Genomic DNA, 18934 nt, shown 5'->3' on the forward strand with positions numbered 1-18934 from the left:
GAAGTCCTCCCTAACCTTCCTTACTGGATTCGGGGCTGCTCCTCTGTGCTCCCACAGATCCCTGGGACTCTCCTGTGAGACCTTCCCACCGTGCACCAAGGGGACCCATGGGCTCTGCCACCTGCAGATTTAGAATTGGGCTCGTCTGTCTTCTCTACCACTGTGATCCCAGCACCTTCCCCAGGAGATAGTACACATTCGGTAATTTTTGTTGGAATGACTGAAAAAAAGAATGCGTGAAAGAGAAAAAAAATGTCACTCGCCTGTCCCACCACTGTTCTGTGCGCTCCCGGCCAACACTGTCTGGGACACAACAGGTGAGTCACACACAGGGGAACACAGGTGAGAGGTGAAACCTTACTCAGGTTTCCTGAGGGGAGCTGAGGGGCACAGACATCTGTGATTTAGGATTGGGACAAGGGATAAGAGAGGAGGCAGGAAGAGAAGACAGGACTGAAGGCAGCAGAAAGCAAGTAAAATACTACAGAGAGAATAGTGACAAATTCTAACCCAGGCCCAAATAAACCTGGTTTAAACAAAGAGAACCCTCCCAAACATTTCTAAGGCAAACTTCTTCAGCTTCCTATTTCCCTTCTTCTTCCTCTCCTCTGCTTCCTCTTCTTCTAATTTCCCTAAGGCCTAAGAATTTTGAACTTCACCTTTTAGTGAAGGAGAAGTAATTGACACTGGAGGAGGGGAAGATTGGAAGGGCTTGTTATAATCAGATTTGCATTGTAGAGGAAACAATTAAATATCTAGTATTTAGTCATGTGTCAAAACTGATGTCATCACCATTTAATTGGCACCAATAACACATTGGGGATGATTTGGTCACTTGGCTCCTTTGAATAAGCACCTAAACATGAGAACCCTGGAACAGTGAAGGCACCAGGAAAGAAGAGTCACTCTCATTCAGCATAGACTGCCAGCCTCGGGCTTCCCTACAGACAATGCCCCGACCTCTAAGCCTACAATATACCAGATAGGGACATTGGGTGCATCTCGTTCCTCTTTGGTGCACCCCCACAGATGAACTGTTTTCTTCTTTAGGATCCTCAGGTTGAGGATGTAATTGTTCAGCACACATGTGGTAGGAAGGGTTAGGATAAAATGCTTCCTCCTGCCCTTCATTCCTCTGGCTATTTTAAGGGCTACCTAGTAGGGGATGGAGAGGCCATGTTTCTCTATCAGGATTCATAAGCCCAGACATTCCAATAACAAAGTGGTTGAGGCCGGGGGCGGTGGCTCACGCCTGTAATCCTAGCACTCTGGGAGGCCGAGGCGGGCGGATTGCTCAAGTTCAGGAGTTCAAAACCAGCTGAACAAGAGCAAGACCCCGTCTCTAACAAAAATAGAAAGAAAGTGATTGGCCAACTAATATATGTAGAAAAAATTAGCCGGGCATGGTGGCGCATGCCTGTAGTCCCAGCTACTCGGGAGGCTGAGGGAGCAGGATAGCTTGAGCCCAGGGGTTCGAGATTGCTGTGAGCGAGGCTGACACCAGTGCATTCACTCTAGCCTGGGCAATACAGTGAGACTCTGTCTCAAAAAAAAAAAAAAAAGTGTTTGAAGTAGAACCGACCAGAACCATAGAAATCGTTTGAGATCTGCGACAGTGTTTCCCTGCCTGCAGGAAAATAATTCACAGACACACCAAGCTTTGATTTAATGGGATTTATTCTCTTCTCCTCTGCCATTAACAATCCAGTTGATGAGTTGTTCTCCATCCTTGGGATCCCACGGTTGAGAGAGGAGGTCTGGGCCCCATACCACACCCCTCTCAATTGTAGAATAGAAGCACAGCTGCCTCAGTTATCTCCCGGCTGCTGCTGTAAGCAACGTGAGTTCCATATCCATTCCAATCAAAGGCAGAAAAATCCCCACACTGGCGGGGATTGCCCTCTGGGAAGAACCCTCCTCCGCCGATGCAGTGCTGGGAAACAAAGAGACGAAGGGACACAGATGAGAGATCTGCTGGTGAGGCCAATGACAGCCTAACGGCCAAGTCCAGTGCAGTCTTTGGTCCTCAATAGACTCACCACTGGCAGCGTTGATCTTTTCCTCCCATGAAAACCTCTATACCTTTAGCTTTAGTGACCTCATTGTCTGCTCCTCACTGTCCTCCACCTTTTCTGAACACTCATTCTAGGATTCCCTGGCGGGACTCTTGCTTCATGAATTCCTTAAGGTGCTTCTCCTCAGTACAGGACACCTCTCCCTGTCCCTTATTGCATGACCATCTTGGCTTCAGTTACTAACAATTCTCTTGTCCCCCAAATCTCTATCTCCTGTGCACATGTTACTTGTGCTGAAGACCTCAGAATCCAACCTGGATCTCCACACAGGAATCTCAAGCTCCATATAACCAACGCAGAGTTAAATATCCCCATGGACCCCAAACTGCTCATCATCCAGACACCCTGACTTAGTAAATGACACTCATTCACCCAAACAAAAACCATGAGCTATTCTAGACTTCTTCCCTTCCCATCCTCTGTGTTCAAATGGTATTCCATTTAAAATCCTGAAAATTCATAGATACCTATCATTTATCCCCACAGGCACATGGGGGAATGGGCTGAGTGAAGTTCTAGAACGTGATGTGCAGGACCCTCCTGGTAACCCCCAACACACTGTGTAGCTATGCAAGCCCAGGCCAGGGTTTGGGAGTACCAGTTTTCTCTGAAAGCTAAAGCACAGATGAAGAAGGACAAGGAATCGAGGCTTCAAAAGGCTTCCAAGGAATGTTCCCGCATGGAAGCCTCACCCCAGCTGCAGGAGACTGAGTGCTTTTCCCAAAGGCTGAGCATCCAGCAGTGGCTCTTGTGAAGCCTCAGCCCTCGATTTCAGTCCTCAAAAGTACAGGATGTCTGTACCTGGACAAAGGGTCCTGCAGCTCTGCCCCTGAAACCCAACAATGAGCAAGAGAAAGTCACACTCCCACACACATACACATACACCACACTCATACCACACCCAACACACATACCAACGCACAGTGACAAACTCAGCCTTACAGCCCCTTTGGTTCCCCACAAAGACTCACAATCTCAGTGTTACATCCGGTGACCTTCATTCCAGCACACAAGGCGTTGGCTGCTCTCTCGTTATTAAATACCCTGAACTGAACAAATCCCGCAGTGAATTCCTCTGAAAACAAGAGACAGGAAACAGCATTCAAGGAAGATGCTAGAAATAGCCTTCTTTATGCCAGCCCAGAGATTCTCTATGCTGAAGCTCAGGCTACAGCCCAACTCTCCAGCCACACTGCTGGAGCTCAGCTCCTCTGGGGCAAGGATGGTGCATCCTGGCCCCAAACTTCACGTCAGGGACATCTTCCCAGCCAAGGGACCAGGAGCTTGTCGTCAGGGAGGGCCTCTCATCTGCCAGAGGCTTGTGAAGAGAAATTCAGCTATGCAAGAAAATCACACTGAACACTTCCAAGTGCAGGGTGGCAGCAATTAGGAAGCAGATTCCCTCTGTTCCTTGTTGCATTTTCTTACTCTCTTTTATTTTAAAATCTCAAATGTCAGCCGGGCGTGGTGGCTCACGCCTGTAAAACTAGCACTCTGGGAGGCCAAAGAAGGCAGATCGCTCAAGGTCAGGAGTTCGAAACCAGCCTGAGCAAGACCCCGTCTCTACCAAAAACAGAAAGAAATTAAAATTGACCAACTGAAAATATATCTACACAAAAGTAGCTAGGCATGGTGGCCCATGCCTGTAGTCCCAGCTACTCAGGAGGCTGAGGCACTAAGATCACTCGAGTCCAGGAGTTTGAGGTTGCTGTGAGCTAAGCTGACACCATGGCACTCACTCTAGCCTGGGCAAAAATGTGAGACTCTGTCTCCAAAAAAAAAAAATCGCAATGCTATCAGCTTTGAATTGTACAGCATAGGCTAAGTCTCTGTGAAAGATACTAGGCTGCAAACTTTAGATTCACACAAAATAAATTAACGGTTACTCCTCACAATTAAAAAAAGAAAAAAAGGCCTCCCCATTTTGTTGGTTGTCCTGTCCTGTGTACATGAACATGGCCTGGTCCTAACAAGTTCCTCAGGGGCTGACAGTGGGGTTGTCAGGACAAGAGACTCTGGAGCCAAATTTCCTCGTGCAGATGCGAGCTCCCCTGTGTACATGCCCTGTGATCTCAGCAAGTTCCCCAACCTCTCAGTGCGTCTGTTTCCTGCAATGAGGTTAATGACAGCTCAGCCCGTAAGGCCGTCAAGCAGACTAAGTAGAACAACCCCAGTAACATGCATAGAAGAGATCCGGGCCGTGGTTACTGATTAATAACTGCTACCCTGTTCAGGCTCATTTTGACCAGAATGTTCTAAATTGTGACTAGTTACTTTTTGAGTTAATATAGTTTAGCAGTTAAAAATATATGTCACCTCAAATAGACCACTAAAGAGACCACAGCGTGTCACTTTCATGCACCAGCTACTGTACTTTTCTGACCAAGAGCTACTTTTGAGTTTGGTGTTAACTAGAGTCAGGGCCAATCTTTGGCCTATCCATAAATATAATTTTAACCTGTGTTAACCTAACCTGCTTTAAGAAATGTTCTTGTGTGTTTATATCTTTTGTTATTCCCAAGTTTGCAAAGTTGTATGAATAAAGGATACAGGGATTACTTTAATTAGTGCTCTAAAAAAATATGTATGTATTAGTGTACTGGATTATTTAGCAGAATATGTACAAGTTTCTGTTTACCTTGTTGATTGAGCATGAATACTAAATATTATGTAATGAAAAGCATTTATCATTAAAAAAATAAAATAGGCCGGGCGCGGTGGCTCACGCCTGTAATACTAGCACTCTGGGAGGCCGAGGCGGGTGGATTGCTCAAGGTCAGGAGTTCAAAACCAGCCTGAGCAAGAGCGAGACCCTGTCTCTACTATAAATAGAAAGAAATTAATTGGCCAACTAATATATATAGAAAAAATTAGCCGGGCATGATGGCGGGTGCCTGTAGTCCCAGCTACTTGGGAGGCTGAGGCAGGAGGATCCCTTGAGCCCAGGAGTTTGAGGTTGCTGTGAGCTAGGCTGACGCCATGGCAGTCACTCTAGCCTGGGCAACAAAGCAAGACTCTGTCTCAAAAAAATAAATAAATAAATAAAATAAAATAACTGCTACCAGTCCTAACTGAATGAATTCAATCAAGAATGAAACTCTTCCTACCAAGAGTTCAGAGGGGCATTAAAGACTCACTCTGGCCATAGGGTGAGTAATAAGACGCTGTTTTCTGGGCATCGCCAAAATCATAGACCACGGGGATCGCAGGGCCATTGTCCTTCCAACATGTTCCTTCTCCATATTTCACAGGGAATTTCTATGGGGAACAAAGAACATCACTGAGCAAGGACAATGGGTTTGTCCTTACCAGCCATTCCTTCCCAGGGATGCTGCTGCTCACAGGGAAAACGATGGCTTCTCAGCAACTGAGATTATCTCAAAACCACTCAAAATGAGACTCTTCCCCCCACCCGTAATATTCTGAAAGAAAATAGATAAGCAAATAAATAAAATAAGTAAAAACAAGTTATTCTTGAACATATATAAAAAATGATGAGCCTAAATAAAACATGAGATTATCATCTTTGAGTTTATATAATAGTTTCCTTGATATTCTGGGAAAATGGATATAGGAAATTTACTAGAAAAATATGAAATAATCACTTCATTATTGAGCAAATTTGCAAATAGAAACTTCTTACTAAAAAAAAAAAAATCTTGAGAACATGAGTTCTAGTGTAATAAAAAAAAAAAAAAAAAATCTTTCCCGTGTGCTGCCACTAGTCACTCAGGAGCGTCACTTCTCCAACAGCCCAGAGCACTTCCTTCCCATTCTCTCTCTCTCTCTCTCTCTCCTCTCCTGCCCCAAGTCTCCTCTCCCGTAGGTCTTTTCTCTTGCCTGGCTCAGAATTCCTGAGAGAAGCAGGACACAAGCCACCTGAAATCAAGGTTAGGAGACCATGGCAGACTGGACCACTGAAGACGGCTCCTGCCCACTTCAGACACTTGCTTCTCCCCACACCCATGATACCAGCCCCAGCCAGCGCCCTGTGTACCTGGTAGAGGCCAAACAGATTGTGTCCCAGTCTCTGAAGGAAGCCAATATCGGTGTGGTACCTCAGCAGGGAGCTGTTCCTCCAATGTTCCAGAGGGGAGTTGTTGGGCACATGCCAGATGCTCAAGTCCTGGGCCTGGATGTCGTAGTAGCCAGGGTTCTGCACAGCAACACACACTCAGCCTCACGGGGCCAGGGGGTCCCACGAGGCAAAGGCCCACACGTGCAGCCCTCAGCTGAGCTCACAGCTCTGGGCTCCGGGGTGGGGCAGGTGGTCACCTGTGCTCAGACACCCCCACTTCCAGCAGGTGAGGACTCCCCACCACCCACCTCCCTAACTACCTTGTGGGGAGGAAGTTGTGATGCAAGATGTGTATTTCCTTCCTCTTCTCCAGCCCTGTGTCCATGTCCCCCATCCCACCCTCCCTCCTGCGTGCTGTGGCCACACACACTCACTCCTCACCCTTTCCCAGTGCGTGGGAAGTGCCACCAACCTTGTAGTCGTCGCTTGTGGCCGCTTCTGCAGACCCAAAGGTGTTATAGTTGGCCCAGTTGTTGTCCCCCTCTGGGTAGTCTGCTCTGCTGCCCTGCTGACTGGACCAGCGATCGCCCACCGTGCACTTCCCATACATGTTGTTCTCGTGCACGCTGGCCACCAGGGTCCAGCCGCCACCCACAGTGGTCATGTCACAGAAGGTCTGGTAGACGACACCATTCTTGGTGCGGAGGAAATACACGCCATCTGCAGACAGAACCAGCCAGAGCCTGTCTGAGAGCCCACGGCCATCTCAGCCCCACGACCACAGAGGCCCGAGGAACCAGACTCATGGCCTAAAGCCTCCTCCCTGGGTCCTGCCACTAAGTGTTCCCGGGGGGCCTGGAATCTCCCTGAGTTCAGAAGATCACGCTCCTGAGACTGAGGCAGAACATGGAGTTACCAAACTCCCAGTGGCCAGTGTCGTTCCTATCAGGTTAAACATGAAATTATCCTAAAACCCGGCAACTCCACTAATAGGTATTTTTTAATACCCAAAATAATTGGGGAAAGGGACTCAAGCAGATGCTAGAGCAGCAGTGTTCATTGCAGCATGAGTGACAAGAGTCACAAGAATTGTTGAATTGAGAAACAACCCAAATATTCATCAATAGACGAACAAACAAAATGCAGGATATGTGTGTGTGTGCGCACATATGTACACACAGTGGATAAAAGGCAATGACATATCCATGCTACAACATGAATTGACCTTGAAAACCTTTGCTGAGTGAAATAAGGCAGACACAAAGAGACAAATATCACATGACTCTACTTATATGAGGTAACTGGAAAAGGCAAATCCACAGAGACAGAACGCAGAATAGCAGCTACCAGGGGCTGGGGGAGAGGACAACGTGGAGTTGTTGCTCAGTGGGTACGGAGGTGATGAACAATTCCAGAGATGGATGGTGGTGATAGTTACACAACTTTGCAGGTAATTAATGCAGATAAATTTTCCATTTAAAATTAAACTGGCAAATTTTATCCAATATGTAATATATATTTTACTACAATATTTTCTTAACTTTAAAAAAACCTCCTAGAGGAAAAATCCTGATTGCCCTGAGAGGGCTGTGTTTAAATGTCTCATCACTCACCACCCGCGCTGGGGCACTTGGCTTTGATTTCCTTGCAGCTTCTGGGCAGAGATGGAGATGCAGAAGAGCAGGTCGATTCCTGAAGGGGTGTATTGGCCACCTCTAGAGAATATGCACAGTTTTATTTCCATTGCTGATTTGTCACAAACCCAGCCTCTCATTGTCACCAGTCCCAAACGATTCCACCCCACGGTAGCAGAGCCTCGCTGCCAGGGTGGTAAGGCCCAGAGATACCCAGTGTCATATTCATTCAGCCCATTTGACCCAACACCCAGCACAGGCTTCATGCATGCCTGCCTCCACATGACCTCACCCTGTGCCCAGCCCTGCCCTAAGCACTGGGCAGTCATAGAAATTAAACACCCCCCCCAAGAGCTTTTTCCTAGAGGGAGTTATTAATAAGTCAAGAGAAAATTATATTAACAAGAAAAAATGATAGAAGATAAGCAAGGCCAGCACATGGGCTCACACCTATAGTTCTAGCACTTTGGGAGGCCAAGGCTGGAGGATCACTTGAGGCCAGGAGTTTGAGACCAGCCTGAGCAAGAGTGAGACCCCATCTCTACTAAAAATAGAAAAATTAGCTGGGCATGGTAATTTACAACTGTAGTCCCAGCTACTTGGGAGACTGAGGCAGGAGGATCATGAGCTCAGGACTTTGAGGTTGCAGTGAACGATGATGATGCCACTGCACTCTATGCACTCTATCCCAGGGGACAGAGCAAGAGCCTGTCTCAAAAAAAAACAGACAAGCTCAGGAGAACCAAACATGAGGTGAGAGTGCAGAATGGAGAGGCCAGACGGGAGGCAGGGTGGTTGTTTGGGAGTCAGAGATGGAGGTGGGGGGCAGGGATTGTCTCTTGTCTTAGTCACAGAAGGCCTCCTAGTCCGGGTGACACCATCATTTATTCTGACAGAACAAACATGATTCATCAATAGGAAGAAAGAGAAGAGAAGTCAAGGCAGGGAGAATAGCATGTCCAAAAGCCTGGGGGAAAAAAATACAGCATAGGCTGTAGGACAGAGGAAGTGCAGAGGAATTTTTCCAGTTGTCAGGAATTTACTTGGGTGGGGCAATGAGCTAACCGCAAACTTTTGCTTCTGGTCATTGCTTGCTTGCTACACCGCTGTATGGGGAATTATGGAATGAGTTCATTGAAGCACGGGCAACTGGCCCATCAGGCAATAGAGGGCAACCAACCCGCCAATTATTTCAAAAGGCAATAGTGGCCGGGCGCGGTGGCTCACGCCTGTAATCCTAGCTCTCTGGGAGGCCGAGGCGGGCGGATTGCTCGAGGTCAGGAGTTCGAAACCAGCCTGAGCAAGAGCGAGACCCCGTCTCTACTATAAATAGAAAGAAACTAATTGGCCAACTAATATATATAGAAAAAATTAGCCGGGCATGGTGGCGCATGCCTGTAGTCCCAGCTACTTGGGAGGCTGAGACAGAAGGATCGCTTGAGCCCAGGAGTTTGAGGTTGCTGTGAGCTAGGCTGACGCCATGGCACTCACTCTAGCCTGGACAACAAAGTGAGACTCTGTCTCAAAAAAAAAAAAAAAAAAAGGCAATAGTGGGCAACCAATCATTTTAAAGGTCAACACATGATCCATGCGTAGTCAGCTTGTGCGCAGCTTGTGCACCATGGGGATAAAAGGCATGCCGTTGTTCCAGTCGGGGTCCTTGCCTGCGAGAGTGGCCACTGCGTTGGTGCTCTGGGGCTTGGACCCTGGCTAGCCAGAAAATAAACCTCCTCTTGTGTGATTGCATCCTCGATGTCTCTGCTTTTCTGTCCGGTGGGGCTGTGGAAGGTCGGTCCCTAACATAGGCCACACATGGTGGCTCACATCTGTAATCCTAGCACTCTGGGAGGCAGAGTCAGGAGGATTGTTCAAGGTCAGGAGTTCCTGACCAGGTTGACCAAGAGTGAGACCCGGATCCCTACTAAAAATGGAATGAAATTAGTTGGACAACTAAAAATATATAGAAAAAACTAGCCGGCCATAGTGGTACATGCCTGTAGTTCCAGCTACTCATGAGGCTGAGGCAGGAGGATTGCTTAAGCCCAGGAGTTTGAGGTTGCTGTGAGCTAGGCTGACGCCACATACTCTAGCCCAGGCAACAAAGCAAACTCTGTCTCAAAAGAAAAAAAAAAAAAATACAGCATAATCCGGCTTGCTGAAGAAATGTAAATAGCTTAATGTGGGCCGGGCGCGGTGGCTCACGTCTAAAATCCTAGCAGTCTGGGAGGCTGATGCGGGTGGATTAATCAAGGTCAGGAGTTCGAAACCAGCCTGAGCAAGAGGGAGACCCCATCTTTACTGTAATTAGAAAGAAATTAATTGGCCAACTAATATATATAGAAAAAATTAGCCGGGCATTGCATGCCTGTAGTCCCAGCTACTCCGGAGGCTGAGGCAGAAGGATTTCTTGAGCCCAGGAGTTTGAGGTTGCTGTGAGCTAGGCTGAGGCCAGGGCACTCATCTAGCCTGGGCAACAAAGCCAGACTCCGTCTCAAAAAAAAAAAAAAAAATAGCTTAATGTGGCTGAAATATAGGATGTGAGGTAGGGAGCGGTAGGGACACTATGGCCAAGAGTTTAGCAGAGGCAGAAAATGTAGAACATTATATGCTAATCCTAAGGCTTAAGAGGCTGCAGTATACTCTAAAAGGCTAGAGGGGCCCTGTGCACTGGCTCACGCCTGTAATCCTAGCATTCTGGGAGGCTGAGGGGGGTGTATTGCTCAAGGTCAGGAGTTCAAAACCAGCCTGAGCAAGAGTGAGACGCCATCTCTACTATAAATAGAAAGAAATTAATTGACCAACTAATATTTATAGAAAAAATTAGCTGGGCATGGTGGCACATGCCCATAGTCCCAGCTACTTGGGAGGCAGAGGTGGCAGGATAGCTTGAGCCCAGGAGTTTGAGGTTGCTGTGAGTTAAGCTGATGCCACGGCACTCACTCTAGCCTGGGCAACAAAGAGAGACTCTGTCTCAAAAAAAAGAAAAACAAATGGGAGAGGAATGACGGTAATCACAAGCTTTGAGGTCACAGGTATTCATTCACCTGTGAGTAACTCAGTGTCTACTAGCTGAGTGTCCTTGGAGTGATACTTAACACATCTGAACCTCAGTTTCCTCATACCTAAAACAAAGATAATGAAGTATTTTTGTGAAGATTAAGTGAGAAGATATTGAGAAACAGCCTTTACTTTTTAAAAAATTGACACATAAAAATGAAGAGAAATACACATTTTAATATGCCCCTGTTATTTCTGCTGTAGAGAGGAAGATGAGGAAAGAATATCCTCTGGGCACCAAGCAGACCAAGCAATTGCCATGGAAATCCCATGGCCCAGGACACACGTGTGGGGAGTGGCTGGGAGGGAACACAGTTCTGACCAGAGGTCCCCTGAGGGCCACACAGAGGCACAGAGCTCAACCCTCAGGCAACACCCTCAGTGCTACAGGCCAGATTCTTCCAACAAGAGGCCAGAAATCAGCACTTCACCTACATCCAAGTCAACCTTCCTGCATCTCAAAGACACTCCCTGTAGCCCAGGAGAGACCAGCATCCTGGGAACCACCCAGCCAGTTCTGCTCTCCTTCAACACTGGAGCTGAGTGGAGGAACCGCTGCCCCCAGACAAGAGACTCACCTTCACTCCACCCTCTGGTGGCCACAATGAGAAACAGCAGGAAGCCAAGTTGGTTCATCATAATCTAAGGAAAAGCAAGAAGGTCATTGTCTTTACCATCAGTTTTCTCTACATCCCTGCTCCCGCCCAGTCTAATCCTACAAAGACTCCAAAGCCCTTTGCATTTTGTTTAAATTCCACACATCTCTGGGACCAAAAGCAGACCTGAGCTCAAACCAGGAATTCCCCCACTCACAGACATGTGCGAAGCTCAGCTGAGTTCCCTCCAGCACAGGGAGCTGCCTCCTCCCTCACAGCAGCCAGGAGCTCAGAGTCAGCTGCCCGCTGGGTGGAGCTTTCTCTGCAGAGGCCCCTGCTGTGGGTGATGCGCTGGGCCCTTTATGGAGAAAGCCCAGCGGGGCCTGGCCCAGGCTGCCAGCGCACCCTCCCCTGGCACGATGCCTGGTGCAGGTGAGGACTCAGGGCAGGTTCTTTACACAGTGATAACTCATGGAATTAGCAGGCTCTAAAGGACAAATCTTAAAGGTCACCTGCTAGCCTACTGGTGTTGTTCCCAGATTTGGGGACTTTGTGGACCAATATATTTCCCAAAGAAAATAGATGAAGAGAGTAACTAGAGTTGCCATGGAGTTTTTGTGTCTTCCTTTCTTACGAAATCAAACTTTTTAAAAAAGCTAAACATCTACTATAATCATTTCACAGAAAAAGGAAAGTTTAACCACAAAATACGAAAGAGATCATTTCAAAATAAATATAAAACTTTAGACTGAATAAATACATTACACAGAAAGACTCACCACATTGTCCTTAATTTTCTCATTTTGCCACAAATTAGTGAAAATTTACTACAGAGTGCATTTGGGACTAAATCAAATGATGCTTAAATCAAATGCTTCAAATATCCTGTATCATTCCTGTCCTGATGTCATCCTTCACTTCTCAAATCGTCCCTTCAGCTGTAATAGAATTGATCAGGTCCTCCTCAGTGATGTCGTATAGCACTAATAATATTGCAGTTCTTAGGGAAAAAATGTGAATTTCTTTTTGGTGAAGCTGATATTTTGTGTCTTTGTAGCTTCAAAGTACTGTTTTACAAAAAATACTCAAATATATTGACAGAAAAAAATAAAATAGCACCCAAGAAGAAAAGCTACAAATTTATACCTCTTTTAGTGCTTTCTTTTTACTGATTCCAAGACACATTTTCTTCATATTGTGACATCTTTAATATCACTATGCATCTCATCCTTAGTGGTATTAATACATAAATCATGGAACAACATAACATTGACACTATCTAACAGACAAAAATGGCAGATCTATTTTAGGGACATTGCCCCTTCTAACACCGTCATCCCAAATCAGTGACTGTGTCCGGGTGATTCCACCTCCCACTTCCTCTTGAATCTGTTCTCACATCACCTCCTCCAAATCCACTGCCCTTCACATTTGTTAGTTCAGGTCTAGGTCAGTTTGGATGCCTTCAGCTCTGACTGAGAGAAAAGCCAACTCAAAGTAGCTGAACCAAAAAGCAAACACATCACTCCATGAAACAGGAAATCGAGAGAGAGGGCAGCTCCAGGCTTGGTTGATCAGCAGCCACTCAATGTCTGAAGGACCTAGGCTCTTTCGGCCTCTCTACCTTGGCTTCCTCCTGTGTCTGAGGACAAGATGGTTATTGGTCTTCCTGGACCACTTACAAGGGAGAAGAGGGATCATCTCTTCCTGTGGCTCCTTTTTCAGAGAGAGCAAGCTTGGCTCACAGGCCTCCAGCACACTTTTCCTCATGTCTTATTGGCCAGAGATGTCACGTGCTGTGCTAGTTTGCCAGGGCTGCCATAACCAAATACCACACTCTGGGTGGCTTAAACCCAGAAATTTGTTCTCTCACAGTTCTGGAAGAAAGAAGTCCAAGATCAACATGTTGGCAGGTCTCTCTCCTGGGTTTACAGATGGCCACTTCCCCTCTGTGCCCTCACATGGTCTTTTCTGTGTGCATTTTAGAGCTGGATTATTCGCACGTCTGAAAGCAAAGACGAGCGCATTGCCCATGGTCAGGGCAATTGTATGGCTGCCTGGCACTTGCCCTCTCCACCTTTTTCTTCCCCTCTTTGGGCCTCATGTGTTTTAGATCAGCTTCCCTGATAATAGGAATCAGGTAGAGGAATTGAGAGGATAACTGTAGAACCGGCAAGGAATGTTACAGCGTTGGCAGTGAAGAGATCTGGAGGAACATGAGAGAAATGTTAGGAATCAGCAATTGCAGCCAACTGAAGTTTCCACTATACTGCAGCCTAAATTGGAATTGAGGGGTGCACCAGAGTTTGAGGTTGGGTTTTGTGTAATGACAAGCTGGAAATTGTTGGGGGGTGGGAGAGTGTTCATAAGAACATTAAAGGCCGGGCGTGGTGGCTCACGCCTATAATCCTAGCACTCTGGGAGGCTGAGGAGGTCAGATTGCTCAGGGTCAGGAGTTCAGAACCAGCCCGAGCAAGAGCGAGACCCCGTCTCTACTATAAATAGAAAGAAATTAATTGACCAACTAAAAATATATATACAAAAAATTAGCCGGGCATGGTGGCGCATGCCTGTAGTCCCAGCTACTTGGGCGCCTGAGGCAGGAGGATTGCTTGAACCCAGGAGTGTGAGGTTACTGTGAGCTAGGTTGACACCACAGTACTCTACTCCATGCAACAGAGTGAGACTCTGACTCAACAACAACAACAAAAAGGAACATTAAAAAAAGGCAATAGACAATTGCCTTTAATGGAGTATTGCATTTTGTGGATTTAGGTTCATCATCAATGGTCAGTCCATGTCAGAGTAATTCAAATTGTACCTGAGGCAAAAAACTGAAACAAAAACTTAAAGAAATTGGTGGAACATGTGCACCCTGAGAGACAACAGTGTGGAAGAAACCCCTCCCCCACCACGTCTCTCCAGCCCAGCACCTGCATCTCCAAGTCACTTGGTTTTGTTCTGTTCTTTAAAACAAAGAAAGCCTTATTGTAAAAATCAACACACATACTGAAAATGATTTAAGACTTAAATATACTGTTTAATGAATTACAAAAAGGCAAATACCCATGTAATTGTCATCCTGGTCAAGAAATAAAACTTCGGGAGCACCCCAGAAGCTTCCCATATGTTCTATCCACATCATAAACCTCTCCCTTTCTCCTAAAGTAATCACTAACCTTATGGTAATCATCACTTCCTTGTGCCTGTGCCACATTGTTTTAAGTCTTAAAGATTTATAAAACATCTTGATATTCAGTAGAGCAAGGCCTTCTACTTTGTTCTTCTTCAAAAGTATCTCAGTTGTTCTTGATCTTTTGCCTTTGTATAAAATTTGTAAATCTACTTTAAATCTACTTATACACACACACACACTCTCTCTCTCTTTGGATTTTATTGGAATTACATTGAATATATACATCATTTTGGGAGGAACTCATGCCTTTAAAATATTGTATGTGGCATGTTTCCCTATTTATTTGGATTTTCATTGTTTTCTCATAATTTTATCTTACAGCTTCCGTAGGGATTTTGTGCATCTTTCGTTCTATTTGTTTCTAAGTATTTGACATTTTTGATGCAACTGTAAATGGTATCTTTTAAAATTTCATTTTCTAACTGTTTGATACTTCTATACAGAAATACAACTGATTTTTGCCTGTTATCCCAGCACTTTGGGAGGCCAACGCAAGAGGATCACTTGAGGCTAGAAGTTCAAAGACCAGCATGAGCGACATACAGAGATCCCATCACTACAAAAAAATTAAAAAGAAATTCGCCAGGTGTGGTGATGCGCACCTGTAGTCCTGCCTACTTGGGAGGCTGAGGCAGAAGGATCATTAGAGCCATGACTGCTCCACTGCACTCCAGAGCCCAGGCAACAAAGCAAGACGGTATCTCTGAAAATCAAAAAGAGAGAGAGAGAAGGAGAGAGAGAGAGAGAAATACAACTTATTTTCATGTTGACTTTGCAACCAGCAAACATTCTCTTTTTTACTCATTCTAATGTTGATCTGTAGATTATTTTGGATTTTCTACACAGCAACTATATCGTTTGAAGAATTATAACTATTATTTCCTCCTTATCAATTTCTATGCCTTTTGGTTTGTTTCTTGCCTTACTGCACTGCTGTTACCTTTAGTGTGATGTGGAATATCAGAGAAGAAAAATGGTGTCTTCCTTTCTCTTTGCAAAGGGAAAGATTTCAATGTTACAATTAAATACAATTACAATTAAATATGATGTTGCTGTACTTTTCTATGAATAACCTTTATCAGATTAGGAAATTCTCTTCTTATATTAGTTTTTATCATGAGCAAATGCTCAAATATTTATAAATGGATGTTTTATCATAAATGTACGTCAAATTTCATCTATCATCTTTTTTACATGTATCAAGATGATCCATGTATTCTTTTTATCCTATTACTTGTTATTGAAGAAAGTTACATTAATTATTAATTGATTTTCTAATGTTTTGCTGTTTTGTTCTTTATGGGGTTTTTTTTGTTTGTTTCTTTCTTTGCTTCTTTGTTGAGACAGGTTCTCACTCTTATGCCTGGGCTAGAGTGCAGTGGCACGACCATAGCTCATTGCAACCTCAAACTCCTGGGCTCAAGGGATCCTCCTGCCTCTCAGCCTCAAGAGTAGCTGGGACTACAGGTACATGCCACTATACCTGGCTAATATTCTATTTTTTGTAAAAATGTGGTCTCTCACTATGTTACTCAGGCTGGTCTAGAGCCCCTGGCCTCAAGCAATCCTCCCATCTCAGCCTCCCAAGGTTTATAGGCAAGACCCAACAGGCTTAGCCTGATTTTCTACTGTTAAAGCAACCTTGCATTCTTGGGATAAACTCAACTTGACAATCACAGATTTATGTATCTATATATGAATGCAGTTTGACAATATTTATTTAGAATCTTTGCATCTATATTCATGCATGAGATTGGTCTTTTATTTTCCTTTCTCATACTCCTTTGTCAGGTTTTGCTATGAACATTATGCTAGCTTTATAAAGTGAATATATAATAGGCTTATTTGAGTAAATTTGGAGTTCTGTCTTCTTTAAATGTTTATTAAAACTCCCTGTAACAAAGTACAGATGACCTCCAACTTACAATAGCTCAGGTTTCTGTTTATCAATATAATGATGGCATTCAGTAGGAACCATACTTGAATTACCCATACAACCATTCTATTTTTAATTTTTAATACAGTATGCAATAAAGTACATGAGATATTCCACACTTTATTATAAAATAGGCTTTGTGTTACATGATTTGCCCAACTGTAGGCTGATGTAAGCATTCGAGCATGTTTATTATAAAATAGGCTTTATATTACTTGATTTTACCCAACTGTGGGCTAATGTGAGTATTCTGAGCACGTTTAAGACCAGGCTAAGCCATGATGTTCAGTAGGTTAGGTATATTAAATGCATTTTCAACTTACACTATTTTCAACTTGTGATGGGTTTATTGGGACATGATTCCATCTAAAGTCAAGTAGCATTTGCATTTCTTAGCTTTCAAGCGTGTGAGGATTTTCCTCACAATGAAGAAAAGCAGTTCCTTTTCTTCATTGATTCCTAGAATGATTACATTGTGATCACAGAACATTCTTTGAATGATTTCAATCATTTGATATCTGGTAAGCCTTGTTATGACCCAGTATACAGTAAAATATTTTATAAGTGTCCTATCAGTGTCCAAAAAGGATGTATATTTGGTAGTGTTCGACGCATGTCCACTAGGGTCAAGTTTGTTCATAATGCTATTAATATTTGAATCTGCTGCATCTGTACAGGCTTTTTGTCTGCTTGTTATATTAATTACTGAGAGAAGTGTGTTAAAATCTCCCACTATGATTTTAGATTTGTATATTTCTCCTTGTAGTTCTGACAATTTTTGCTTTTTTTACTTTGAGGCTATATTTTTGGTACATAGAAATATAGAATTGTGATATTCCTGAGGATTTAATCCTTCATTATATAAAATAACTCCCTTTATAACTAGGTTATTAGCAGCCCAATGAAGACTTCCAACCATTGGAAATGCAGGAAGGGAAAACACCCAGAAGGCTGCCTGTAAGAAATCTCAAAGCACAGACACAGCAAAGGAGCCGTGACCTCAGCTTTCTGCAGCACAAGGACGGGCAATTCTCAGGAAGCTGCTCAAGGACACTGTAAGTCACCATCATCACCATTAATCTCAGAAGTCGACAACACTGAGAGCACACTGGGCGTTCCAGGCCTACCAAGTTTCTTTTAATGAGAATGGGTCCAATATATATATATATATATTTTTTTTTTTTTTTTTGCCAAGTGAAAACATATTTTAAATCAACTACAACAATGATTTCACAAAAGAAAATATATGTTAATTCCAGCAGATGAAACACATAGTCTCAAAATAAATATAAATTTTTAGCGTAAATAAATTTAGTTTTGGCAGGGCAAGGTGGCTCACACCTGTAATCCTAGCACTCTAGGAGGCAGAGGCGGGCGGATCGCTCAAGGTCAAGAGTTCTAAACCAGCCTGAGCAAGAGCGAGCCCCCGTCTCTACTATAAATAGAAAGAAATTAATTGGCCAACTAAAAAATATATAGAAAAAATTAGCCAGGCCATGGTGGCACATGCCTGTAGTCCCAACTACTTGGGAGGCTGAGGCAGGAGGATTGCTGGAGCCCAGGAGTTTAAGGTTGCTGTGAGCTAGGCTGACACCATAGCACTCTAGCCTGGGCAACAGAGTGAGACTCTGTTTCAAAATAAATAAATAAATAAATTTAGTTTTAAGCGAAATGATATTTTTCATTATTTTTTTCATTTTGCTATAAACCAATGCAAACTCATTCGGGGTTGAGAGAAGGCTCATTCTATGGTAGCACTGGTCCTCAGACTGCATTTTGAATCACTGATCAAGTACAAACTCCTTCTGATGCTTTAGTACGTGCTCCATCATTCCAGTCCTGGTGTCATTCCTCAGTCCCCTAAGCATAAATGTTACTCACTCCTCTCCTCCCTCACCAGTGGAATGGATTACTTCCTCCTAGGTACTGCCTCAATCTTATATTGTGTTATTAACATCTTAACACAGTAGTAAGACCTCTTCACTGTTTACATGTCTTTCACAGCAGTTCTTAGGAAAAGGTTTATGAGGCACTAGATTTGTTAAGCTAACACTTTGTATATTTAAAAATAAAATGTATTGAATTACATATTTCCAGACACATTAACTAAAGGAAATAGAACTGTATGCAACGCCAAGACACATATTCAAATAAAATGTATACCTCCTATAACACTATATTTAACACCGTTATATCTGTGATATTGAATGCATCTTCATTCAATGGCATGTGATAGTTTGTATTTCAACTTGAGTGGAAAAAAATAATGGTGCATTTTATCAATTGCATCTTAGATTCGATGAAAAACCTAGCTCTATAATGAGTGAGATGTGCACCATCTGGGGGATGGTCATGCTGGAAACTCAGACTTGTGGGGGCAGGGGGGCAAGGGCATTTATTGAAACCTTAAAATCTGTACCCC

At 44.1% G+C, this 18934-nt stretch overlaps 1 protein-coding gene across 1 annotated transcript in view; it reads right to left on the reverse strand.

The window, feature by feature from the left end:
• Window positions 1–1665: 1665 nt before the first annotated feature.
• The window catches only part of LOC105870430 (intelectin-1), a 33776-nt gene continuing 16507 nt past the window's right edge, over window positions 1666–18934 (reverse strand). Inside the window, exons 2-8 of the mRNA XM_076010430.1 lie at window positions 11363–11426; window positions 7707–7785; window positions 6566–6836; window positions 6073–6231; window positions 5213–5333; window positions 3047–3150; window positions 1666–1933 (exon numbers count right to left, since the gene is read on the reverse strand). Coding sequence (XP_075866545.1) covers window positions 1781–1933; window positions 3047–3150; window positions 5213–5333; window positions 6073–6231; window positions 6566–6836; window positions 7707–7785; window positions 11363–11426 — 951 coding nt within the window. The 3' untranslated portion in view covers window positions 1666–1780. The remainder of the gene's footprint in view (window positions 1934–3046; window positions 3151–5212; window positions 5334–6072; window positions 6232–6565; window positions 6837–7706; window positions 7786–11362; window positions 11427–18934) is intronic.

This window comes from Microcebus murinus, chromosome 2 (genome assembly GCF_040939455.1).
Source record: "Microcebus murinus isolate Inina chromosome 2, M.murinus_Inina_mat1.0, whole genome shotgun sequence".
NCBI classification, from domain to species: Eukaryota; Metazoa; Chordata; class Mammalia; order Primates; family Cheirogaleidae; genus Microcebus; species Microcebus murinus.